This window comes from Syngnathus typhle, linkage group LG2, assembly GCF_033458585.1.
Source record: "Syngnathus typhle isolate RoL2023-S1 ecotype Sweden linkage group LG2, RoL_Styp_1.0, whole genome shotgun sequence".
Classification (NCBI taxonomy): domain Eukaryota; kingdom Metazoa; phylum Chordata; class Actinopteri; order Syngnathiformes; family Syngnathidae; genus Syngnathus; species Syngnathus typhle.
In genome coordinates, this window is record NC_083739.1 from 11,842,342 (window position 1) to 11,866,530 (window position 24,189).

The following is a 24,189-nucleotide window of genomic DNA, read 5'->3' on the forward strand; positions in this document are numbered from 1 at the left end:
ATTTATCTAGGTGCCATTCTTGATGTCACAAAAAAATGGCAATTGAACCGGGGTGGGTATACTTTAGTTTTTAGGTGTATGTAACAATTTATAAATAAAAATAAAAAAAGTGTTCATCTACCTCTGTACATGTCTTATCTCTAATTGTGAACCCACCTGATGTATTCTGAAGCAACCAGGGTAAGTTTGGCTGATATGCTGCTTTCCAAGGGTACTGGGGTCAGGAACAAATAAGGGGGGGTGATGGTTATACTGGGAACTTGGTGGATCACAGTGATAGGAAGCTTTTTGAATGGATGCCCCATCTTGCCCCCTTCTTTCTCTCCCAGGTAAAGTGAGAGGGAAAGTCTGGTCACCGTGTCTACCGGGACGAGAAATGAATGAAAATTGAGAACAGGATGACCGTTAGAGATGAATGTGCGGTTCCTGTCATTTCTCACATGTTCTGAACGCCTGTGGCGTGATCCCGATTGCCAAGCAGATGGACTGACCAGGCCCCAGACAACCAGATGATGGAGACACAGACAAATGTAGCTCGCCCTCTCCTCTACCCTCTGGCGGTGTTGTGTCGCTACGCCTGAACCGCCAGTGCACGCTTTCCTTTCGGGTACTGCGCCAATAGACGCTCTGCTCGCATGCTGCTTTGAGCTCCACTGTCTGAGGGTGAAATAAGAAAGTCATGATAATGAAGAACCATAATAAACGATGAGAGGAGTGTTGGTTGTGTAGTGTCTGACACCGAGAGAGACGGGACCTGTCCTTCACACATTTGAGGTGAAGGCTAGTTGAATGAGCTACTGAGTCTTTTGATGTCCAGTGTTACATAAGGTTTCATGTACGGCCGTGACATCTATCGATGGATACAACAAAGCTGCAGTACACTGGTACTCAAAAATGCAGACCAAGGCTACAGCCGAACAATCCAAATTTGGATTAGCAGATTCTGCATTATTGTTTTTACAAAATCACCTTCAGCATATGAATGCCCCCTGAGGAAAGATTGGAAATGAAAATGCTACCTTCTTGAGAGCAATGAAACTAGTTGGAAAAAAGAAAAAAATACCTTTAAATAGGACTGTGAAGGTTGTGTAAAAGCTTCCACATTGAACTGTAGACTCAACGGAGACATTTCGATCGGAGCACACAAAACTGTTTTAAGAAAGGCTCTTCATTAGATGATTGCATGTGAAGGCATCACCATCATCATCACTGCATGAGGGAGCCCACCTGTGGCTTGTATGCGTGGTTGTTGCATTGCCATGTTGATAGACCAGGGAATCACTTTCATAACACACTTGCTGCTAGATGAAAAATGGGGTGAGCCGGACGTCAGGGAAGGTGGTGGAGAAGGAACAGGCCATCTCATTCCGTTAACCATCAACGGCAGTTCAAAGTCATAGTCAGCTGACTGCAAACAGACATTTAATTACAGTTGTTGATTAAAAGTATTTAACATACGGTATACAGTGGTGCCTTGAGATAGGATGCATGTTGAATATTCTGCATAACCACGTTCGCCATTTAAATCGCCCGTACGTATCACCATTTTTTTTTTCTAATGGTAAAAGTTAGTGTTTGTTTAATAATATGGGACAGCTGCTATGTATGGAACCATCCAGGAGATTTGCGCTACCTTGTGGCTACTTGTCCAGTCATGTGGTACACCATTAAAAAAAAAAAAAAAAAAAATCCTGGATATTTGAATAAAGGCCGACATTTTAAAGATCATATCTGCAGGCTCAGTGAGCACTAAAATCCTTGAACCGAAACACACAAAAGAGGAGCTAATTCTCTGCCAAACTGCCTGTAACCGAATGATGGCTAGTCCCTTATATCTCAAGGCACCACTGTGCTCCACGGTTTGTGAGCTTCTTACCTGGGTTGGGGAGAAGACAAGATAGCACTTGACTGTCTGGCGTCCCCGTGCCTCCAGTACCCTCACAACTGAATAATTCTCTTCTAAATATTTCAATAAAAGATTGAATTTAAAAAATGTAGTTGCAAAAATTACATAATAATTAAGTGTGGCTGCTAGCATACGTGAAGCAGGCTGAGGAACCTGTAGAGAGAAGTCTGGATATTGTGACAGGTTGAAGGTGAGCCGAGCTGTAGCTGCTGAGTGATTGATCACTTCAAAAGGTACCGCTCTCTCAGAACCAGTATGGACACCGTAGAAATGGAAGAGGGACTAGATAGAAAGTAGTGAGTCAACCAGACGACACATTATTCAAGACATATAGGAGCACCGTACCATGCAAGTCGATTCATCTATTAATGATCAAGGCTTTAATGCCTAGAAAGAAGAAATTCTGTGAGTGTGGTCCCCAGTGTCCCATCCCTGAGCTACTACATAATGGATTTTTTTTTTCAATTCAGAGTGAAGAATGTCATGTGATCTAACCCTTGCAGAGTTGTTTTATATATTAAGCCCTCAAAGGAAAAAGTTTAGACACCGCTTGACCAAAACAATACTCGCCTCTGGTTTTATCTGACACACAACCCAAAGAATCGAAAAACTATAACACATCACGAAAAGCCCAGCCAGATCCTCAAGAAAAAAAAAACCCAAAGACAGTAAAAACATGATGATCTTTTCACTAGTCAACACACTCACCACACTGATGTCAACATTAGGAGGCTCCACGGACCCACCGACTCGCACCTCAATGGGCTTCGTGTTCTTCACAGCTATCTGTAATAAGCACACTTATTTACTTTGAGAAAAATATCAGTTTTGTCTCAGTTACTACTCGGACTTTTCTTACGGAAACTCTGGTTTCAAATCTGATGACGGAGTCAGGGTGGAAGTGGATCTTTAAGACAGCCTTCCCTCGGCTGGGCACCACTCCCTCGCACGGGATGACCACCAAGCACGGCAGAGGGCACACATCAAGCACCTATAGCAGACAGATCTTTTGCTGTCTCAATGTGGATGAGAACTTGAGCCGAGACCTACGACAATGGCCTTACTCGATAATAGGCGTGGTTGTGGCCATTATTGTGTACGATCATCGTTCTGACTGAGGGCATGTTGAGAGGCACAGACTCAAACATCAACCTGTTCTCTGCTAGTCGGATGCAAGTGGAGCCAAGCTGAAAGGACACAAACAGTGAAAGAGAGCCCTGCCAACTCTGTTTTTTTTTTCTCATTTGACAAAACGTAGCATCCCAATCTGGATGATGTCACATATTGTGTGGAGTAGCAACATAATTAAATTCAATGTAAAGAATTAAACCGTTTTGATTACTGTGAAATCATGTGAATAATAAGAATCAAATTATTTTCTTCAAGAAATAGATGTTGGAGCATTTAAGCATTCAGTAATTCCAAAAATCATTCCCCCGCACAAAATTGCGTGTTCATTTTAAGTACGGTGTAATTCCTTATAGTTATGACAGTTAACTTTAAACATTTGTCGGGTCATTTTTGAAGAATAGTGTTGTAAATTAAGAAGTGAAGTGAGTTGGAAGTTAAGGAAATATTCAACCTAGTCACTTCATTTAGTTTGAGCAAGATCGCTCAGACACCACAACTACAGTCATGTTTTCATTAGCACCTTGGCAATGCAGTGTAGCCGTTGTACGTTGCCATCGGTGCAATAGAGGTCAAAGTCGCCTTCTAGAGGTGATGAGAACGAGGCATGCCACACCACCTCACAATCCATTTCTTTGTAGGGCTCCACTGTACCTGGGGGAGAGGAACACATTGGACCCAATCTATTTAAACCAATGTAAACCTATTGCAAAAGAGTGCACACAACCAATGGCAGTAGGGAACAGTCAGGGCTAGTAAGACCTTTAACACTAAGTGTGTGGTGACTCCCATTTAACTTGAGCTGCAATCTGACTTGTTTATTCTGAACACAGAGTTATAGATTCTTAAACCCTCCAAACCATGTGAAATTGTTGCACTTAGCTGCTTTTTTTTATTAGTTTCTATTTTAATGTGATACTGCTGGTATTAAAAAAAGTTTGATTGACTCAGATAAAGCCCCTCTAAAGGCCCTGGGAGCGAATATACAGATCGCCACAGCAATCTGTCACAGACACTGTCAGAACCTGTGGCTGGTCGAATAGAGAACAGGATGCCACACTCTGGAACGATGGGCCACCATGTGAATTCTGCAGGCTGATTACGTGGGTTTCGAATAGTAACTGAGCTTCGGTAGCCCGATGAGGCAAGCCAGTTTGCGTTGGGAGTAAGCGTCAGCAGGTGGGTGGACAATTGCAAGTAGTTTCGTACGACTTGAGCCTTGACCAGAATCTGTCCAGGATGTTGCTGATTCACTGTGTAAGACACAGGTCTGGAGATCAAGAAATATATTTTAACATGACTGGTGTGGTTACAAGTAAGGTAGGTGTAATATGAGTTCTTCTTCCAACCTGTAGAATTGACCCAGCTTGCTGCTTTGAAACGTGAGGGTGACTGCGTTGTGGGAAATCGGTGGCAGCACGTGAGACAGAGGACATGAGCCCTGCAGCTCAAAGCAGTCCACTTCAAACTGAACCAGCACAAACGTTGACAGGGGATTGATCAGCTCCACTTTCTGCTCACACACCGAATGGAAACACACTTCGCCGAAGTCCACGAATTTTGGGCCTTGTGGGAAATCAGACAGAGCATACGATTTTTTGGGAGGTGATACTAAGGCCATTTGCTATAAATAATTAAATATATCTGGATATACAGTTCATTGAAATAATAATAATTCAAACTCCACAAATTTTAGGGCTTTGTGGGAAATCAGACAGACCATAAGATTTTTTTGGGAGGTGATACTGTCCATTTGCATAAATAATGAAATATATATGGATATACAGTTCAATGAGATAATAATTATAGGAATAATAGAATCAATTGTTATTAGTTCCCATTTATTCATTCATCCTCAGAACTGCTTTATTATTACCGACCTATGATAACCTGGTAAAGCTCCTGAGGTGTCAAAGTCTTGTCACAGTCTGTCATCTCCTGGTGAGTAGCTGGTATTGGATGTGAATCCATTGAGACCTACATTAATAATAAGAGCAATTTTTTCTTGATAGTTGGCAAAGAAAAAAAACAACCTATGACATTGATTGACTAGTCTGTGAAGCATGCTGCTGACCTGTCTGGCCGTGGGGGTCTTGCTCTTGGGCTGTCTACAGGAAGAATACTTCAGCCTGCTACTTGACTTCTGATTAGGCTTCACGTCGTGCAGGACAAGTTTAGGTGACTCAAGCCCTTGTGCAGGTATAATCCCAAACTTGTCCGCTTGCTCTTCAAGTCTAGTAACAAAACAAGAGTGATACATTTTCATCACATATTTGAATCCTAACCATTCTGTCAGCAACAAGGATACTTATTAATACTTTGTCTTGATCTTCTGCAGGCGTGTTTGTCTGAGCTGCCCGATGAAGTCAGTGTATCTTTGTTTATGCAGACGTTTTTTCTCCATCTCCTCCCGAGTGAAGCTATAGTCTGGATCCAAATAGGTGTATCGCTGTACTCCGGTGAAGATAGTCCTGAGTAAACACAGGGTGTTTTGTCATCTTTTGGTGGGAATGTTTACACAGTATTCCCTTTCTGAGCTTACCTATATTGGGTGTAAGGTGAGGCCGGTCTGACGCTACTGATTCGGTCGTTTGGCAAAGCCAGAAACTCCTCGTCAGCGAACCTTCGACCATTCTTCCTGTCCTGCATGTGGAAGTTTGTCTTACGAGCGCTGACCACAGCAGCGCGCGCCATTCCATAGCAGCAGCCCAATTCACTGGATGGGACGTGAGGACGTAAACCTGTGGGATTGCTCACCTCTGGTGTAATACCTAAAGAAAAAAGAAACATTACAAATTACTCATATTACATGTGCTCAGGTGGGTCTCATTGACAATTCTGGTGACGATGATGACATTTTGGAAATATTCCATAAAATCTATGAGCTGAAGGAAAAATAATCATTTTTACAGTACGTTCCACCATAGCGATAAAAAATGTTTCAGTGTTGGCTGAGGCCTCCACTGAATGCTCATTTCTTCAAATTGACTCATTATCCAAAACTTGTGATATTTACCAGGATTTAATTTAGGTGAAGGATGTGTTTTCTCAATTTTGCAGATGGCTGATAGGTGTAGTGGAATGGTGTAAAAGCTGCCAAGCCTTAGTTTAGCATCATCCTCGCTGGGGTCATTAGCCTTCTGGCGCGCGACGTAACCCAAAACATCAAGTTTCTGGCACTTTTGGAATGTCCCCTGCTGCCGCGCATTGAAAAACAAAACTATTTCCTAATGAAGAAAGACGAAGAACAGAATCATCCCAATCCATTATATGTATATGGTGTTGTATTCAAATAACCGCCCGAGACGATAAAAAAGTCTCACGGTCGGGAAACACTCAATACGATTACCTGACACAGTCCAGGGGCAATAGTGCCGCAGGAAGGCTGAGCGCCAAATAGCGCCAACTTTCGGAAGCGGAAGTGTATGGGAAGATGCAGACAGAGATTCTGCAGCACGCAAAGGTGTTCCACACGCTGGCCCACATCGCAAGTGGGAAAGTCAAATTTATTGGAGGGACTCGGATGCAGATCCACAGGCAATCCGGTGCCCGTAACCGCCAACTCGATAGTGGTTTTACCTGAGACGAGTGGAAAAAAAAAAATATGACTGTATTTGATAAGTATATGTCACTCAACTAAACCTGTGATTCACAAACGTAAATAGAACCATAGAGATTTGAATGTGAACCTCAAAACTGAAGGAGACCTGCAAATCACGTGCCATCAATCAAAAATCGTGCATTGACAACAAATAAAACAAAAACTAACACGTTCACAGATTTGCACTTTACAGGTGCCTTCAATTTTGTCACGAGGTAACTCAGGTCGATGTAGAAGAAAAAAAGGATGTGTGTTTGTGAATACCATTTTGGTGAGCAAATCCATGTTGGCTTCTAACTGAGTCCAGGTGTAGAAAAAGACAGTAGTCCTGCCGACTGGCTTGGCCTTGAGGCTTCACCTGTAATCTGAGGGCGGGAATTTATCCATTTCTGCAAGTACCGATACAGTGGTGACTAGAGATAATGATTTAACAAGTTCCACGACCACACGTGTAGTGCAAAAGAGCCATTTGTCAAATCCTTTTACCCTATTGAGATGAACGGAAATGCCTTTAATGTGTTCTAGCCCCCTAGCTCAAAAACAAACAACAACAAAAAATTTATGTGTATTATGAAAAGAAGAATATATGCCCATATTGTTATATTAGCCATGTTTGTTTATGGCCAAAGTTTCTGCTCAGATATTTGTTCTTCAAGATTATAACGTTGCCAAATCCAACAAGGCATCTCTGTATCTTGTTGGTTCGGTCGTTTAACAAATTCAAGGTAATGAAGTATAGCTGACAGTATTCCTGACTGATACGTACAATTTTCTAAACACATAATTTTGGGTTTACCTATGGAAAACAGGGCTGAAGCGTACTGTTACAGTAGTTTTCTTATATGCTCCCAGTCTGCCTTGATTGGGAATACACTTCACCACCGGACATGGGCAGCGGGGGGTTGGGTTGCACCGCTGCATTTTGGGCAGCAAAGCGAAGTCTGTGCTCTTGTCAAGATTTGCTCCCTACACAGCAACAGCATCGTCATCACACTTGTTTCCGATATACACTCATTTCCCAAGGACATCACTTACACTTTCGGTCCCAGCAGCAGAACCCTTAAGTAAGCTGACCCAGTCGCATGCTTGAGGCCCATTGTTTGTCAAGACCACACGCTCCACGCGGGACGTCCCATAGTAGACTGGTCCGAAACACAGACGAGACAAGGGGTTCCCCTGTCAAATAAAACGTCATGTATATTTACATGTTTATCATGAAGACACGATTTGTGAGTGATGATAACTGGCTGGAGTACTTGTACGTCCGAGAGCTCAAGATGCTGTTCAACCACTTGAGCTCTGATCTTGAGAATCACAGTGGAGAAACTCTGAAGCCTGACCCTGGTAAAGTAGACATGATGGGAACAAAGCGGAATTAGACAAATGTTTATGTTAACTTTTGCCTTCGCTGGTTTTTTAGCAATAAATAAAAAGCTCAAACTACAACACAAATTTCCAATGATCATTATTGATTTTTTATGATATGCTCTAATAAATTAGCATGTGGGTTTGAGACCAAATGAAATGAAAACAAACTTACAGGGCCTTTTCATCAACTTGTCTTGGTTTATCGGCATGCAGTTCGACTGTCAACCGCTTGGTAGCGCCAGGTGCTACAACTCCACTGCAAGGAGAAAGTCGGACCAAACAGTCTCCATTGTGCAGCACCTGGAACACACCTTCAAACACCACGCACGTACATGAGATAAACAATATCTGCTTGATATGATACATTGCTGACGAGGACAGATGAACAAAGACACATTACTAGCAGTAGGAAAAAAAATCTTCAGACCAATGTAACCTCTCATGACACACAGGGGTTTGGATTCCACTATTTCATAGGTTCTGTTATAACCACCTGATGACCTTGAATTACCTGATGCTGATCCTTGATTGGTAATAGGAATGTATCTTCTGAAGATCTGTCTGCTGGCAGGAAGAAAGCCAAAGTCCAATTCCGAGTCCATGGATAGGGAGCAAGCCCGAGGAGAACTACATGAACACGACAAAAAGAAATCACGCACCTTGACTATGTTTTGTTTCATCTGTAATACTTTCTTACATCTGCAGTGGGACTTCAATGGCTTCCGTTGCATCTATATGAACATAAATGTAGTCTGTGACCTTCTCCTCTTCCACGGGGATGAACTCCAGTGTGCCGCTTACAGACAAACCAGGCGGTATATTCTTGGCAACTCTGGGTGCTGAGAACTTAAACACCTGTGAGAAAACAAGAAAAAAGGAAAATACAAATCCACTCATCTAAATCGTACATACAGTTGCAAGAAAGAAAATACGGGAACCACTTAAGAATGGCCTGGATTTCTGCATGGCTTGATCATACAAAAAATAAAAAAATAAACAGGAACGGGTCTCATTGGAGGACGGATGCAAACTAAAATTGAGTTGTTTGGAGGGAAGACACAATGCTATGTGTGGACAGGGCAACATTGTTTTGGGGCTGCTTTGCTTCCTCAGGCCTGGCCACAATTCCATCACCTTCAAAAGAAAAGGAATTCTTAAATCAAGAATTTATGGCCGTCTGTCTGGGGCAATTCACTGTATGTGGAATGCCACATGACCAAATCCAGAAAACAGGTTGGCAGACTAAATACAAAAGGTCACATAATTTTTCTCATGCTGCACGGTGACATTTATAATAATAATTCATTTGATTTATATAGCGCTTTTCAATGACCCAAAGACGCTTTACACTGTAAAGTTTACAGGGAATAAAAAATTATGTTACCTTCAATGTCTCTGTACATGGGAAGTGGATGAGAGCTTTATGTTTTGCAGAAATCCGGAATGTCGTATATGAAAAGGGTCTATCGACCTTTTCTTGAAACCGTCATTATATTCCTCAATTCTTCAAATATAGAAAACTATTTGCACAATTCTCAGCATGTTCCACTGCAAGCTGCAAACATTATTTCACTCGACAAAGTGGTCTTTGCCATGGCCTTCAAATTCACAGGTTATTTGAGACATTCTGACAAAATGTCATAATACTTTACCTTTAACTTGGGATTTTCAAAGAATATTTCCCTCGTGATTCTGCCAACATTAGTGGCAGTGATGACAGTCGTGTAGAGCTTGCCCACTTCCACGTCCTTGAACTCGACGAGCGGCGGTTCAACGTGAATGGAATTCTTGGCCATTATTAAGTCTGTTGGAACGTATAAATCGATCCAAAACTCCAAACAAAGGTCAGCTATGCTTGTCGCGGTTCTAGAGACATCGAGAAAATTTTGAGTCACCGTCCAACTTATCAATTGCTATGGTAACACAAATTGCGTAGATGATCAAATAGTCCACGCGTTGGTAGACAACTTAAAATGGTGTTACGCCGCAGTACGTATAGCGAGTGACGTTTCGGCAGTCTTCTAAATGAGGAGCATTATTTTCTCTAAAATATCGGGTCAAATGTAGACCGTTAATAAACTATCTTCTTCGACTTCGTAGTTACCTTTACAGGTCCGACGCTACGCTTGTTGCCATAGAAACGAGTCACTAACCTAACCTTTACATTTATCGGCCTAAGGTAAAATAAAACTTGTCTCGCTACATTTGACATCATTTGGGTGGATAAATTATTTTAAAAATTAGTTGGGAAATAAATCAAGCCTAAATAACGAAATCAATTTTATTTTTAGATGTGTTACAATAACTTTCCATTTCCAATTTCGCGGACTACCTGCAATACCGACACGCACCACAAGAGGGTACGGTTGACAATCCCTGATGTAAACTAAACTATGGATAAATGTGTTTTTTTTAAATTGTACTTCAGATATCTGTAGACTGTTATTTAGTCACAAGAACACCTAATATTCACCAAAACTGAAAATGGTGGGAAATAAGCACAAACATTTTACGGTACTTAGGTAGATCGCTTCTTCCAAAACTAAACGCAGACAGCGATGGTAACTTCATAACTTTATACCAAAATTAAAGGCAGGCAGAGGTAGGAAATAAGGGACAACAAAAGACTATACCTAAATAGATATGAAATGGGGAAAAAAGTTAGAAAATTTCATGTATATAATTTTTTGCTAGAGGAAAAGAAATACTTTGATCAATGTACATTGAAAAGAGTTGTATGATCAAATCAATTTAGCAAGTACAAAACAAAAACACTGAGATTCTCTAAACGATCTCAATCAAATTGCCGTTTCCCATATTTCATCATCATAAATATTATTGGTACATGTACTTTCACAAGATGCTATTGAATCATGGTCGTGGTTGTGACCACTTGCCATTTCTTCCTTATCGTCTGTAACCTGCTCTTCATTTGCAAAAGAATCCACAGGGGGATCATTGGATTTTTGCATGTTTAAATGTTCATTTGGTGGTGTGGCCTGGACCCCTTGGTCACTTGCTGCTTCACAGCCTGCTCCTGAATGTGATAAACTTAAGCCTGCTTGGTCACATGCTGTACCAGACAAAGTGTCTAGTGAACCAAGTCGAGTTGTGTCATCAGGGACTCCAGCAGCAGCTTGGTCACCGAGCGGCGCCTGATCCAGACTATTCTCTGCTGAGCTGTGATCAACTATGACATCGATTGTGGCGGTGGCTGGAGAAATCGCCATGTTTTCCTCCGTCCATATTTCTGGCATGGTGTTGGCTTTTTGAGTTAAAGTCCCACCCTCAACAGAACAGGCCTTGCTATCAACTAGGGAATCGGACAAAGTCCTGCATTCATTCTTAACTTCCCGGTCTGAACCTCCAGCACCTTGTGTCCGCTTGATCCCCAGCTTGAGCTGAGTTTTGCTCTCCAGCCCAAAGAAGTCATTTCGGACTACGTAGCGAACGCACTGCAGGAGGACGTTTCTCTCATGGCGGATATCCGGGGCAAGAAGCTGAACAAAACGACAACAACACGCTCATCAATCTCTCAAAAATAAATATATTGCATGCATGTCCAATCTATAACAAATCCTCACCATCTCAAGGAGAGTGGGCCGCCGCGACATATTTTGGTATCCACGGCGACCTTGCCTTCCTCGTCTTCCTCCTCTTCTCCCTTGTCCTCTTCGGTCGTTTGACGTGTTCGAGGCAGACCAAGGACATGACACTTTGGAAGTGTGCGTGTCCTGTGTCACGGTTCTGGTGTCTATGAAATGGCCGTTGTTCTGGCCAAGCAACTCCTTGTTTTCTTGGATCAGTTCTTTGGTTTTTTGTATAGTCGAGTCTGAAAACAAAGAGAAATGTGGAATCATGATCAAATCACCACACTCAATATGCAAACACATCAAAACCATGCGAATCTTACTACTTGCACGTGGAAATAATGGCAAATTTTTAAAATGTAATCGAGCTCACCCTGTGCTCCTTCATCACTTTCACTCTCACTCATGGAGCCATAGTTCGCTGCAAGAGACCCGAGTGCGGCACTCATCTGTTTTGGGGCAACAACAATGCCGGCGGGCCTGGAGTCAGTGTCAGCATCATCTTTATCAGACTCTAATGGGAAGGTGTGAGAAAAAATTCAATGACCCAGGGCTGAATGACTGTGAAACATAATCCAATCATGTTTGTTTTTCACCCTCCATATTGCAATTGTGATTTAATATGTAATCATTTTTTCTTTTTTTAACAAACACAAGCAATAAATTAGTCCCTGTCGCAAAAACACTAAATGCATTTTACTACAGTGCAATGTTGAGATGAATTCAGTCAACTCACCAATGTCACCTTTGGCCAAAACTCCCAGTGGATCACCATTATGAATTGCTGGCTGGGTGTGGGGTGGCGGTCTCTCTGCTGCAGGGTCAGCATTGGATGAACGCAAACCTTGGGGTTGTTGACCGTGAAACCCGCGATGACCTCTCCCACGCCATCCTCTGCCTCTCATGCGTCTATATAACAGCATTTAAAAATAAATTTTTAAAAAGCCAGACAATAAACCTTTATAATTAGCTCACGTCCCGTCATATATGTATTGGAAAATTCCCTGATACACACCAGTAATTAAATCTCAAACCAGAGTTTAATGGGGTCCTCCCTCAGTATTAGAATTCAGTACGTGAAAAATGCTTTAAGGGTATTTTAATGTAAAGTACCCAAATTGAGCCGTCTCCAGAACTGCTCCCGTCTCTTCCCGTTCCTGCATCAGTTTTCTCTTTTTCTCAATATTCTGTAAAGTTGGATAGTTCCTGGGACAAAAAAGGTCAAAGCTGCTGTCAGTGACTACCAATCTCAAGATTAGCCAGCATCCATTTGTAAAAACAGACTTGCGCCTCTCCTCTCTCCATTTTGCAATCTCTTCTGCGGTGTCCAACTTAATTCTCTTCATTCCGGGTGCGTGGGTCTGAAAAACAGCAAGCTTTGACATCAGCAAAGGGCACAACAAGGGATACAACAGGGGTCAAGTGTTTTGGTGTCTTACATTTTTCCAATGAAAGCTGACTATTTTTTCATGTGCCATAAAGCTGCAGTCTGGGACAGAACACTAGAAGGCAGGAGACTGGGCATTAAAAGCCAGCACACTGTGAAGCAATCAAAATCTGGGACTGAAATGGAAAAAATAATAAAAATACCTTTATGTGTTGAGCGACATGCTCCTCATATTTCTCCTGGGTTTTAAATCCTTTGTCGCATGGGTCACAAAAATGCATATAATCCGGTTCTTTCTTGTTTTGACGCTGAAAGACAAAAGGCAAGTTTTATTTGTTCGGACCCAAAAAAAAAGAGCAACAGAGGGGGACAGGTCACCGGACGGCTAACCGATTCTCTTAGATGTTTATAAATAATAATGCACTTTGTACTACGACACTGCACAAAGTAGGCAGTAACAAGAGCACATTTGGTATTTGGACGATGAAGTGGTCCTTAAAAAAAAAAAAGATTCTCCCCTGTAGGAGGTAAATGGAAACCCCCCCCTCCCAAAAAAAAAAGTCAGCAAATGATAGAAAAACAATACAACAGTAACAACACTAACCTTTTTCCCACGGTTCCATGCTGGTCCGTAATTGCTCCAATTTTGTTGTCTGGGTTGATACCAATGATGACCTGTCCAATTTAAGAGACAATCACTCAGTCATCGCCTTGACCTCACAGCCGTGACCCCAGTGAGATGTCCGCTTCTTCGCCGTGCCTGCCCCATGTTGACCATCTGCACGTGCCGCAACTGTGTGCCCAGGACGCTGCTCACACGTTGGGCACCGTTGGTCTTGGCTGCCCTTACACCTGTTTGTGGACCCTGTGGAGGCTATTTCGTGTGTTTTGAGGGGGGCCGGTTGGCTGCTGTTACTTTGGCACTTGTTGGCTTTCTTTGTGGCGCCGTTGTGGGGCAGCCTTATAGGAGCCTATTGAATTGTGTGTCTTTTATTTACCCGCTCTGTGGTATGAATGCTGCTGGGTCTTGAATTTTCCAGGATCAATAAAGTTTCAATCAATCAATCAAGAAAATGTAGAATAATGAAAAGTTGGGGTTTAGGGTCTGTCAAACGTTTTACACATTTACACTGGTTTTGTAATGTTTGTTGGATTATGTAAATGTAAAGCTTTACATGCCCACTCTGTCATTGTGAAATAAAAAACATTTCATAAATCTGAAACATTGTGTTAATCAATGCAATGGCAGCTTGTTGTCTAAAGCGTGTTGCTAAGTGGACGTGCAACACAACATTAAACAATATTTGCTGAAAAGGTCCATCTCAGCAAACTCCCATATTTTCCTGTTTTCATGTACACTGGCAACTTGCTGGACCAAATCAATATGCATTTTGGGTGGCTCTTTTTAATCAAAACACGCTCACCGTATGAATATTGAGATCCATAGATTCCTGACGCTGGTTGATAGTTCCAATTCGCTTGGCCGCTGTAAGCCATCCTGGGCTCAGGTTCGCAGGGTGACTCGTTCCAACTCCACATGCTGGGGTGGAAGCTGCTTTTTGAAACGGCGGGCGGCTGAGGTTGTTGGATGGAGTTCGGAGGCGGACAGTCGAAGTTAGGTGGAGGATAGAAGCTAAGTTTATCCATGATTCACACTCGAGGTCTTGTTTAGGGATTAACATGAAAATAAATGTTACAGTCCGCGTCTTGCCCTGGTCTCACATGTGCTGTTTTGCTTTTTCTTCTTCACTTGGTATGTGGCAGTTGACGATTAGCGTTGAGATGTGCTACCGCCACCTATTGGTAGAACGTCTGTTCTGTATCACGAGTTGGCAAATGGACAAGAACGTCAATGTTCAATTACATTCATGTCCTGCGGAGGGCAGTCACGTATTGACTTTCCTCCACGCCTGCGTGTTTTAGTTACCCAATGAAGAAACGGCAAAGCGTGGCTGATACGTGCGGTCGAGCAGCATTTGCTTCGAACTGCACAAAACTTGTATGGAAATTCTTCAAAGAGAAGCCAGACCTTAGAAAAATCAAGGAGCAATCCACGCCTTGCTGCGAAAATGCTCGTCTTGTTTGAGACCGCTGCTGGCTATGCCATTTTTAAAGTACGTCTTAAAATCTTTCTTTTCTATCTTAAGTCGTGTAGCGACGTGTGTTGGCTAACATTAGCATTTTCGCTAGTTGCCGAGATTATTTGTAGCGTCGATTTCGTTTTTTAATATGTGTCTTGTGTCTGATATTCTGTTATCTGTACGCCTGCAATCCGCCCCTGGACTCCATACATATGTATTATATATTTATATGTAATTTGATGAAAAGTTTTCAACGGGCTGTCTGCAGGCCTTGCAACCACGTGGGTGAGCCCATGTGGCCGAACCGAAACTTGATTTGGTTCCGTCAATCATTTCACGTGTTAGTTTTTGCTGTAGACACTTTATTTTATTTTATTTTTGTAACAAAAGCTTGTTTGTAGTGCCAGTCTGAGAGGTGCATTATGAGTCCTTACAAGTCTGCTTCTTTTTTAGGTTCTTGATGAATCCAAACTCCAGCAGGTCGACAGTTTGTACAAGGAGTTTGAGACTCCTGAAAAAGCAAATAAAATGTAAGTATATAGCATATGGAATGCAGTTTTCCCTTATTATTGCACGTTATGCAATGTTTCCATCCCTCATGTTTGCGCGTTATAATGAATCTCACTGGACAGTGTCCCGTGGGACACTAAAATTCAAATAACCCCAAAAAATCAAGTGATTCCTCATTTCAAAACTCTAAAGTGGGTCATTCATAACAAGACAAGGTGTCACCGTATAATGAATGCTTTTTTGTCACTGTTACCTTCTGCTGCATCTATTTTTAATGTTTTTTTATTTGGTAATTGCAATCATTTTTTCCACTTGTCTTTTACTGTTTTTCAGCGTTAAACTAAAACACTTCGAGAAGTTTCAGGACACCACGGAGGCCTTGGCAGGTAATTGACACTGTGTTAAGATCATAAAGCTTGTCGCATGTATCGTTTGTGAATCTTTTGAAAAAATTCTGAGTTAATGGTGAAGTACATCTTACGCGTCATTACCACTGAGACCACAAACTGCGCATTTGCCCACATGACGTAATCGAGTAGTCAGAGTTGGCAATAAGACTTTGTTTTCAAAAACCCTGTACATATTTCAGTTATACATTTTGTTTACTTTGCCCACTCAGCTGCCACTGCACTAGTTGAGGGTAAAGTGAGTAAAACTTTGAAGAAAGTGCTGAAGAAGATGGTTGCAAAGGATGCCCATGAACAGCTGGCCATCAGTGACGCCAAACTTGGTGGCGTCATCAAAGTAAGTGATTCATCCACAAATGTGTAATAGTCATGAATTGCAACATTATTTGTAAAAATTGAATTTCCCTCGAATTATAGGAAAAGCTGGAACTTAGTTGCATCCACAGCCCCGCTGTTGCAGAACTTATGAGGTGCATCAGGAGCCAGATGGAGGGCCTAATCTCAGGACTTCCTCCCCGAGAGATGAGCGCCATGTCCCTCGGCTTGGCTCACAGGTGGGCGTCGGTGCGCTTTTGGTGTCGTTTTGTCAACCGCTCGCTGTCTATGATTACACATTGCTGTCTGAAACCCCCTGTAGATTTTCCTCAGCATTCGTCACTACCACTGAGGCAGCTGTTTCCTTCATGGGAAAGCCAAAAGTTATGTTTTGTCTTGAGCTGTGTTCCTCACTGTATTTTTACTGGATCGGTTTGTTTGGTTGTGTTTTTTCTAGTCTGTCCCGCTACAAGCTCAAGTTCAGCCCTGACAAGGTGGACACCATGATCGTGCAGGCCATATGTAAGTTTGATTGGAGTTGAATATTCAATTTGAATTTCCACCAAGTAGCACAGAGCAGTTCAGCTTGCTAGAAACACAGTCTTGATCACGTTGGCTTTGGCTCTTTGCAGCTCTGCTGGATGACCTGGATAAGGAATTGAACAATTACATCATGCGCTGCAGAGAGTGGTACGGCTGGCACTTCCCTGAGCTTGGCAAGGTCATCACTGACAACTTGGCCTACTGTAAGACAGTCTCCAAAATTGGCGACCGCACCAACGTAGCCGGCAGCGACCTATCGGACCTGATCCCAGAGGAAATAGAGACGGAGGTGAAGCTGGCAGCCGAGATCTCCATGGGGACTGAAGTGTCCGAGCAAGACATCAATAATATCCGCCACCTTTGCGAGCAGGTACATGTCCCGCAGCAATATTCGGATCGTTAGGATTTTTGCCGCCATGGTGATGATGATGACACTAAATGTCTTTTTCCTGAAAAAAAAACAACAATGTGGGTTTTTCAGTCACTACCTCTTCTGAATGGTTTCTTTAGCTGTAAATCTGTGTTTTTTGCAGGCGGTAGAAATTTCTGAATACCGCTTTCTTTTGTCGTTTGCAGGTGATAGAAATATCTGATTACCGCGCTCAGCTATACGACTACCTGAAGAACCGGATGATGGCGATCGCCCCCAATCTGACGGTGATGGTGGGCGAGCTGGTTGGCGCTCGTCTCATCTCGCATGCCGGTGAGACGTTGTCCAGTTTCAACACTTAAGCAAGCTCGAGCACTGATGACAATGACATTCTGTCGCTTCAAACTGAAACATTCCTGATGGTTTTCAGTCACTACCTCCACTGAGCTTTCAAACTGATCCAATTTGAAGTTTGGCTTAAGAGCCAGGCGCCTTGCTCACTTTGACTTTTTGTCTCCCAGGTTCGCTATTGAATCTGGCAAAGCACCCAGCCTCCACAGTTCAAATCCTGGGGGCAGAAAAGGCACTGTTCCGAGCGCTTAAGACCCGCAAAGACACGCCCAAGTACGGTCTCCTTTACCATGCCTCTCTTGTGGGCCAGACCAGTGCCAAGAACAAGGGCAAGGTACAGTAACACTAAACTGCCTGAAGCATTAAACATGGTTGCTTTGAAATGAATTTATTTTTTTGTCCAGATCTCCAGAATGTTAGCAGCCAAAACATCCCTTGCCGTCCGCTATGATGCCCTCGGGGAGGACACAAATGCAGAAATGAGTGTGGCAAACCGAGCCAAAGTGGAGGCCAGGTTACGGTACTTAGAGGAGAGAGGGGTAAGTCCAAATGTCCCCTACAAGCAGGATTTATTTGATTGCTTGTTTTGTTGGCATCCTCCCATTCAAGAAGTAATTCTCAATTTTTTTTTCCCCCAGTAACACCTAAAGAATATTTTTTGCTCATGAGCAACATTTTTTAAACAAAAAAACGTAAAATGGTTTTAAATGTAACGGCCAAGTAGAAGTTTTATGCATAGAATTAATCGATAATCTTGGCTAAATCTAATCGGATCTGGTCGTCATTTGTTGTCTTTTTATATTTTGGGCCTATATTTTAAACGACTGAGTTCATTGTTAAATCTTTTGACTTTACAAGTGCCTGACATCTTTTCTACATTAATGACTTATATTCTTCAGATTCAACGAATCAGTGGAACGGGAAGAGTTAAACCCCAGGCCGACAAATATATGCACAAGAGGTAAATCCTTGATTCGTCAAAACTTTTCGCATTTTCTCCAAACAACATGACTGTAACCGAGGAAATCTTCTCACTTCCTCCTACCAATCCAAAAAAAACAGTGAAGTGAGATTATACGACCCATCTGGGGATTCTTTAATCCCCTCCACTTCAAAGAAGAGGAAACTTGAAGAGATGGAGAAGGAGGAAAAGGACCCTGAGGTGAAAGTCAAAAAGCCCAAAAAGGAACGCCAAGCAGCAACAGGTGGGTGAAGTGTAAGGGCAAAATGCAATGTGATTGAATGGCTGCTTTTTTTATTATCTGAAGTTCACTTACATGATTTTTCGAACTTCACCGAATGTCTAACAGAGGAAGAAGGTGAAACGTCCACAGCTGCCACCGAAGACACCCCCAAGAAAAAGAAAAAAAAGAAGAAAGATAGTGCTGAAGAGCCACAAGTGGAGGAAGAGAGTGCTGAGGTGACGGAGGTACAACTTGTGATCAGAACTGCTTTTTCACTTGAATTGTTTTTTTCTCTAATTGCCAACTTTTCATCTTCAGCCACCAAAGAAGAAAAAGAAGAAAAAGATCAAGAACGAGAAGGAAGATTGAAAAGAACAGTGTATATTTGAGTGTTTTTCTTTCCATCATGTTTTTTAAACTGGATTAAAGCGGTCTTTAGTCCCTGTATATCATTGTAACGCCGTCTCATTTATGAAATGATTTGTCTCACAGAACTTTGTCTAGACTGAAAAAGTAAAATGTGATTAATTTCAATAGTATCAATTTAAGATTTCTTTATAGTATTTGAACATCTGTATCAAATACAAATTCAAAACTAAACCAAGTGGAAGACTGCAATCACAATAAATGCATTGCAGTAAGACGGTGTTGTCTCCTCATTTCTTTCTCAGTACTTGGAATGATTGTTGTGAGACATAAATTAGCTCTGGCTGTATACTGTTTAAGATGATCTTGCTGAAAGGTGAGCCTCTGCCATCTTTTACATACTACATGTTTTTGTCCAAGGTAGCTCAAGTTTTGACTCTGTTAGACTTGGATTTTTTTGGAACAATGCAATAAATATGACTTCAATGTGATCTTTCAATCCAGTGACAATGGCTTCTCTGTAAAGAAGTCTATACTAATTAAATTAATTGGATTTTATTTTAAAACAATCTTTGAATTTACTGTATTTAACTTTGGATTTGTACCAAATTGAGGACAAATTTAAACTATTCTTTTAGAAATGTATTTAAATATTTTCAAATTAAAATGGCTTGCCTTTCTATAAATAAAGACCTTTTCCTTTTTCCCCCTAATAGCCACAATTCTATTATTTCTTGTGCTCTAAACAGACATTCAATTGACTCACAGAAGAAAGAAAACAGAAGTCACAATACAAGCAAAACTTTGTCAAATAAATCATTAGTGGTTTATAGTCAAAATTGTGGCTAGAAATCACTTCATCGGGTATCCTTTCCCACAATGCACTTCGGGATGGACGACTACGTAGCGCATCGATTGCTCTGAACTCTGTTGCTTTTCCTGCTCGCTACCACATGGCATGTCTGCCGCACGTTTACTCCGAAGAATGTTATTAACTAGCACGCTTTGCGTCCTGTTTTAAATTGATGTTTGTTGACTACATACATATAAGTTCTAATAATGTCGCAGTTACAAGCTAGGTTTTACACAGAAAACCCAAGGTAAGAGAACATAAAACATGCTATTAAAACACCATACCTAGCCCGATAGCTAACTTACACTAATGTAGTACAGTAAATTAATATATAGGTGGGGAATATGTTCCAACTAACGCCGCTATGTTCTACTGTTGCCTCTATTGATGTTTACTACTGTATATCTTGGGTCTAACAAAATGTCTCGTTGTAGGTACATAATAGATGATGTTCCATTCTCCATCCCAGCCACTTCAGAAGTCCATGATCTCAGCAATGTCATCAACAAGCTACTACAGGCCAAGAATGGTTTGATCATTTTTCATTTTATACAGTACTGCTGTGGTCATTTAAACTCTCAGCGTCTTAAGGAAAGTGCAGGTTTTCCTCTTAACCTCATGTTACTTTTTTTTAAAGTAGATGTTACGATTTTAAAATTCATACTAGCCAAGCCCTGCTGCTTATTAAAATAACTGCAAATAGTAAAATATAGAAGTATTGTGGCGGGGTGGACATTTTTGCCTTGGTCTGCTTTTGACAGCCATTCCACATGACTGAGTCAGTAAGATACCCATGTCCTGTTAAACGACTAAAACAATCTCTTTAAACATTGCTTTAGTATTTTATAACCACTTCTTATTATCATGTGCACTCATTACACCCACTGTAGTTATCAAATCAGTGTGTCGGACTTGCCAAAATCACATCCAAAGATTGAATAAATTGTATAAACTGAAGGAAATACATTGAAGAGGATTATCACTGTAGAGGTATAAAGGACAATTATAATAAGACCTCAATTCTTTTGCTATATTTTCACTATGACTGAGTGTTTCTGATGTATAGTGAATTTTGAATCTGTGTTTAAATACTTTTGTTGGTTTTCTCCACCACAGGATCTCATAGCAAGGTGGACTTTGACTTCCTGGTCAGGGGCCAATTCCTTCGAACGTCACTTCTCAATCACATGGAAACGGAAGGAATATCAACGGTCTGGCTCAGCTTCGATGCTTGATATGGTCTGCCCTCATTCAGTTCAAGCTCTAATGTTTAGGTATATGTGTGTGTGTGTGTTGCAGGAAGATGTTGTGGAGATTGAATATGTGGAGCGGATCACGGCGCCACAACCCGAGGAGTGTATGATGCACGATGACTGGATTAGTTCTGTAGATGCAGATGCTGAGTGGTGAGATGATAGATACTGATAAGTCCTGGCTTCCAAACAGCGTTTTAAAAGAATAATGTACTTGTATTTTGGTAGGATCCTGACTGGATCTTATGACAAGACTGCCAGTATCTGGTCCTTGGAGGGCAAGACTATGACTAAAGTGGTCGGACACACTGATGTCGTCAAAGATGTCGCCTGGGTTAAGAAGGGTAGAATTTTTTTTATCTTTTTAATTTTGAATGCAATTACTCCAATAATTATGTTCACAATTTCTAATGTAATGCAGAACAATTTGGGCTTCATTGATCAAGGCTTGTCTTTCAATTTCCATGCTGAGTGAGGAAAAAAATTTTTTGTGCAGATGGCCTGACTTGTCTGCTTCTGACTGCCTCGCTTGACCAAACCATCCTCTTGTGGGAATGGAACTCTGAGAAGAACTACATAGTGGCCAGGCACTGCTGCCGGGGACACACGGGGAGCGTTGACACGGTCGCCGCGGACCCCACTGGTTCAAAGGTACAGCCCAGATGCTGAGAAGAATGTGAAAAAGCAGAAGCTGGTTGTCATTCTTGCTTCTTCCTTCCAGTTCTGCAGCGGCTCCTGGGACAAAATGTTGAAGATATGGTCAGCAGGTATCATTCTCTTGAGACTCGTGCTGTCAAGCCATTAAATTATTTAATCACGATTAATCAAAATTTTTTGTATTGTTAACTCATAGTTAGTCATTGTGAGAAATCACATTATTCTAGCAAATTTTGATACCCTTAATATGAAGAACATGATGCTTTTATTTTTTTTAAAGTGGAAGGAAATCTCAATTTAACAAGCCCAGACTAGTGTCACCAGTGCGGCGTGCTTGTTGATTTCAGGTCTCGCAAGATCCAGTAAGCTGTTGTAGTTTTTCTGCAGCAACAGTATGTGAAGAGTACAAATTGTATTAGGCCTTAATCGTGCAATTAAGAAAATTGGTGGCATTAAAAAAGAGTTGGATGAATCAAGTTAACTCGATTAAATGACACCACTACTAGACAGTCAATAAATTTAAATAAGCCAGATTTCATGCTTCAAGATTTGCTTGCTTTCCCAGTTCCCTCTGATGAAGCAGATGAGGTCGAGGAGCCCTCGGACAGGCCACGGAAGAAACAGAAGACCCAGCAGATGGGCCTTACTCGGGCAAGTACACGGCCTTCGCAATTTGGTTTTGCCGAAGCTGACATGGCCCTTAAACATTCTTGTGTCCTCACACAGACGCCTCTTATGACGTTATCTGGGCACAGCGAGGCTATTTCTTCAGTGTTGTGGTGTGACAGCGAGGAGATTTGCAGCTCATCCTGGGACCACACCATTCGTTTCTGGGATGTGGAGACGGGAGAGATGAAAACAACCCTGGTAGTTACTCCAGTTCCATCTTAGACTTCAACTCCTGTGATTGAATCTGAGTTTTTGGACAACGTTGCAATGAAACGGTGTCATTCGCAGACGGGCACTAAAGTGTTCAACAGCATTTCCTACTCTCCTTTGTGTCGTCGGCTGGCATCCGGCAGCACAGACAGACACATCAGGCTGTGGGACCCACGCACCAAAGGTTTTGGCACTTTTTGTACGGCGTCAGGCCAATCTCCACATCTTTGTAAAAAAACTCAACCCACTGTGCCTCTTTCAGATGGCTCACTGGTGTTGCTGTCGCTGACCTCCCACACTGGCTGGGTCACCGCTGTCAAGTGGTCCCCGTCACACGAGCACCAGTTGGTTTCCGGATCGCTGGACAACCTGGTCAAACTGTGGGACACCAGAAGGTCTGAATTAGTGGAATTATTATTGTGTAACTTTGGAAGTGTATTTTTTAACAATTGTTAATCTTCCCTTGTTTAATTGCATTCTGTTTTGATAATAATAAAAATACAATACGTATGTAATATAGTAATATATTTATTAACATTTATGAATTGAAGGTATTGCGTAATGAATGTGGAGCCTCAAAGCCCAGTACAGGATGGCAGTTTTTGTCCTAGTGCAGTCCTCAATTGTCTGGTTTGCGGGGACAATGCGGCAACTATTAATTTATTTTTTATAATTTTATTTTTAATTGCTTGTATTTTATCTTGTAGCTGCAAAGCTCCTCTGTATGACTTGGCAGCCCATAAAGATAAAGTGTTCTGTGTCGACTGGACAGAAAATGGGGTAAGATCATCGACGATGTGTATTTTAAGAAACTGTTGGAGGAAAACCGTAATAAGTTCTTATCTCTTATGTTTCTGCTTTCAGCTGATGTTAAGTGGCGGAGCCGATAATAAATTGTACACCTATCAATACCCAGCTTATCCGACGGACATGGGAGCATAGTCACATCAGAGATCCTCTGTCAATGGAATCATGCGATCTGCACGAAAATCTTTTGTGACTCGTTTCTTTTTTTTTTTTTTTTTTTACACATTTCCAGTGGGGTTGTTGCCATGTAATTTCCCTAACAGGTATAAATGTATTTAGTCTCCCAATCTTTGTCTCTTCATTTCAATCAGAGTTGCTCCCCACCTCAAAAAATGATGTTAAATCAATTGCAGTTTTTCCATATACAGTGGTGTGAAAAAGGGTTTTGTCCCATGTTTGATATATGTCAAACTTAAATTTGAATATTAGTCACAGACAACACAAAATTCACATTTTAAATGTTTTATATTTGCAGAATTATTTATACTGTATTTATATTCTAACATTATTTATACTAAAACAACTTCCACCTCTTCTTGCGCACCGAACACCGATAATCTTTTTGTCGCATGTATTAGATGATAGGGCGCAAAATTGACACGCATGTCCCTTTCGTCATTATTTAGTTTAACG

The 24,189-nt window shown here is 41.6% G+C and overlaps 4 protein-coding genes and 1 non-coding gene across 6 annotated transcripts in view; 3 read left to right on the forward strand and 2 right to left on the reverse strand.

The window, feature by feature from the left end:
• LOC133149981 (cilia- and flagella-associated protein 47-like) overlaps window positions 1–9,799 on the reverse strand; it is a 28,565-nt gene extending 18,766 nt beyond the window's left edge. The window contains exons 1-26 of the mRNA XM_061272229.1: window positions 9,656–9,799; window positions 8,701–8,858; window positions 8,515–8,630; window positions 8,176–8,314; window positions 7,892–7,976; window positions 7,671–7,811; window positions 7,432–7,601; window positions 6,900–7,000; window positions 6,384–6,613; window positions 6,051–6,261; window positions 5,577–5,805; window positions 5,353–5,505; window positions 5,081–5,268; window positions 4,915–4,995; window positions 4,384–4,600; window positions 4,060–4,304; window positions 3,558–3,688; window positions 2,971–3,093; window positions 2,766–2,897; window positions 2,615–2,692; window positions 2,041–2,188; window positions 1,877–1,956; window positions 1,228–1,408; window positions 970–989; window positions 434–657; window positions 157–357 (exon numbers count right to left, since the gene is read on the reverse strand). Of these exons, the coding sequence (XP_061128213.1) occupies window positions 157–357; window positions 434–657; window positions 970–989; window positions 1,228–1,408; window positions 1,877–1,956; window positions 2,041–2,188; window positions 2,615–2,692; window positions 2,766–2,897; window positions 2,971–3,093; window positions 3,558–3,688; window positions 4,060–4,304; window positions 4,384–4,600; window positions 4,915–4,995; window positions 5,081–5,268; window positions 5,353–5,505; window positions 5,577–5,805; window positions 6,051–6,261; window positions 6,384–6,613; window positions 6,900–7,000; window positions 7,432–7,601; window positions 7,671–7,811; window positions 7,892–7,976; window positions 8,176–8,314; window positions 8,515–8,630; window positions 8,701–8,858; window positions 9,656–9,799 (3,926 nt within the window). The remainder of the gene's footprint in view (window positions 1–156; window positions 358–433; window positions 658–969; window positions 990–1,227; window positions 1,409–1,876; window positions 1,957–2,040; window positions 2,189–2,614; window positions 2,693–2,765; window positions 2,898–2,970; window positions 3,094–3,557; window positions 3,689–4,059; window positions 4,305–4,383; window positions 4,601–4,914; window positions 4,996–5,080; window positions 5,269–5,352; window positions 5,506–5,576; window positions 5,806–6,050; window positions 6,262–6,383; window positions 6,614–6,899; window positions 7,001–7,431; window positions 7,602–7,670; window positions 7,812–7,891; window positions 7,977–8,175; window positions 8,315–8,514; window positions 8,631–8,700; window positions 8,859–9,655) is intronic.
• A 471-nt stretch (window positions 9,800–10,270) lies between these two features.
• Window positions 10,271–14,731, reverse strand: nufip1 (nuclear FMR1 interacting protein 1). 2 transcript variants are annotated; one of them, XM_061272043.1, is made up of 10 exons: window positions 14,405–14,731; window positions 13,585–13,655; window positions 13,184–13,288; window positions 13,033–13,095; window positions 12,878–12,954; window positions 12,707–12,799; window positions 12,330–12,502; window positions 11,967–12,107; window positions 11,588–11,835; window positions 10,271–11,503 (listed from the first exon to the last, which is right to left on the reverse strand). In XM_061272043.1, the coding sequence occupies exons 1-10, from the start codon at window positions 14,625–14,627 to the stop codon at window positions 10,802–10,804; spliced, it is 1,896 nt and encodes a 631-aa protein (XP_061128027.1). In that variant the 5' UTR covers window positions 14,628–14,731; the 3' UTR covers window positions 10,271–10,801. The 2 variants fall into 2 exon arrangements, with proteins under 2 accessions (XP_061128027.1, XP_061128026.1); XM_061272042.1 differs by having other exon boundaries at window positions 12,707–12,954.
• A 170-nt stretch (window positions 14,732–14,901) lies between these two features.
• On the forward strand, window positions 14,902–19,384 carry nop58 (NOP58 ribonucleoprotein homolog (yeast)). The gene is made up of 14 exons (XM_061272044.1): window positions 14,902–15,094; window positions 15,515–15,591; window positions 15,905–15,957; window positions 16,191–16,315; window positions 16,396–16,532; window positions 16,751–16,815; window positions 16,926–17,206; window positions 17,413–17,539; window positions 17,728–17,891; window positions 17,962–18,096; window positions 18,457–18,518; window positions 18,620–18,762; window positions 18,868–18,986; window positions 19,060–19,384. The coding sequence occupies exons 1-14, from the start codon at window positions 15,050–15,052 to the stop codon at window positions 19,108–19,110; spliced, it is 1,584 nt and encodes a 527-aa protein (XP_061128028.1). The 5' UTR covers window positions 14,902–15,049; the 3' UTR covers window positions 19,111–19,384.
• LOC133150591 (small nucleolar RNA SNORD11B) lies at window positions 17,248–17,340 on the forward strand. Its single transcript, XR_009713808.1, has one exon. It is a non-coding gene; the product is annotated as a small nucleolar RNA SNORD11B (small nucleolar RNA).
• A 644-nt stretch (window positions 19,385–20,028) lies between the features above and the next one.
• On the forward strand, window positions 20,029–23,843 carry wdr12 (WD repeat domain 12). Its single transcript, XM_061272864.1, has 13 exons — window positions 20,029–20,207; window positions 20,395–20,489; window positions 21,077–21,171; window positions 21,260–21,366; window positions 21,442–21,557; window positions 21,710–21,864; window positions 21,935–21,980; window positions 22,436–22,521; window positions 22,597–22,737; window positions 22,828–22,933; window positions 23,012–23,144; window positions 23,457–23,529; window positions 23,614–23,843. The coding sequence occupies exons 1-13, from the start codon at window positions 20,167–20,169 to the stop codon at window positions 23,689–23,691; spliced, it is 1,272 nt and encodes a 423-aa protein (XP_061128848.1). The 5' UTR covers window positions 20,029–20,166; the 3' UTR covers window positions 23,692–23,843.
• Window positions 23,844–24,189: the final 346 nt, after the last annotated feature.

Excerpts from the sequence above, each read along its gene's own strand:
- nufip1 (XM_061272042.1), bottom strand. The coding sequence starts at position 14,627 with ATGGATAAACTTAGCTTCTATCCTCCACCTAACTTCGACTGTCCGCCT. Across the intron at positions 13,656-14,404 it reads TGGATCTCAATATTCATACG|GTCATCATTGGTATCAACCC; the intron begins GTGAGCGTGTTT and ends TAAATTGGACAG. Across the intron at positions 13,289-13,584 it reads CATGGAACCGTGGGAAAAAG|CGTCAAAACAAGAAAGAACC; the intron begins GTTAGTGTTGTT and ends TTTGTCTTTCAG.
- nop58 (XM_061272044.1), top strand. The coding sequence starts at position 15,050 with ATGCTCGTCTTGTTTGAGACCGCTGCTGGCTATGCCATTTTTAAA. Across the intron at positions 15,095-15,514 it reads CTGGCTATGCCATTTTTAAA|GTTCTTGATGAATCCAAACT; the intron begins GTACGTCTTAAA and ends CTTCTTTTTTAG. Across the intron at positions 18,519-18,619 it reads GACAAATATATGCACAAGAG|TGAAGTGAGATTATACGACC; the intron begins GTAAATCCTTGA and ends CAAAAAAAACAG.
- wdr12 (XM_061272864.1), top strand. The coding sequence starts at position 20,167 with ATGTCGCAGTTACAAGCTAGGTTTTACACAGAAAACCCAAG. Across the intron at positions 21,172-21,259 it reads AAACGGAAGGAATATCAACG|GAAGATGTTGTGGAGATTGA; the intron begins GTCTGGCTCAGC and ends TGTGTGTTGCAG. Across the intron at positions 22,934-23,011 it reads GTGGGACCCACGCACCAAAG|ATGGCTCACTGGTGTTGCTG; the intron begins GTTTTGGCACTT and ends TGCCTCTTTCAG.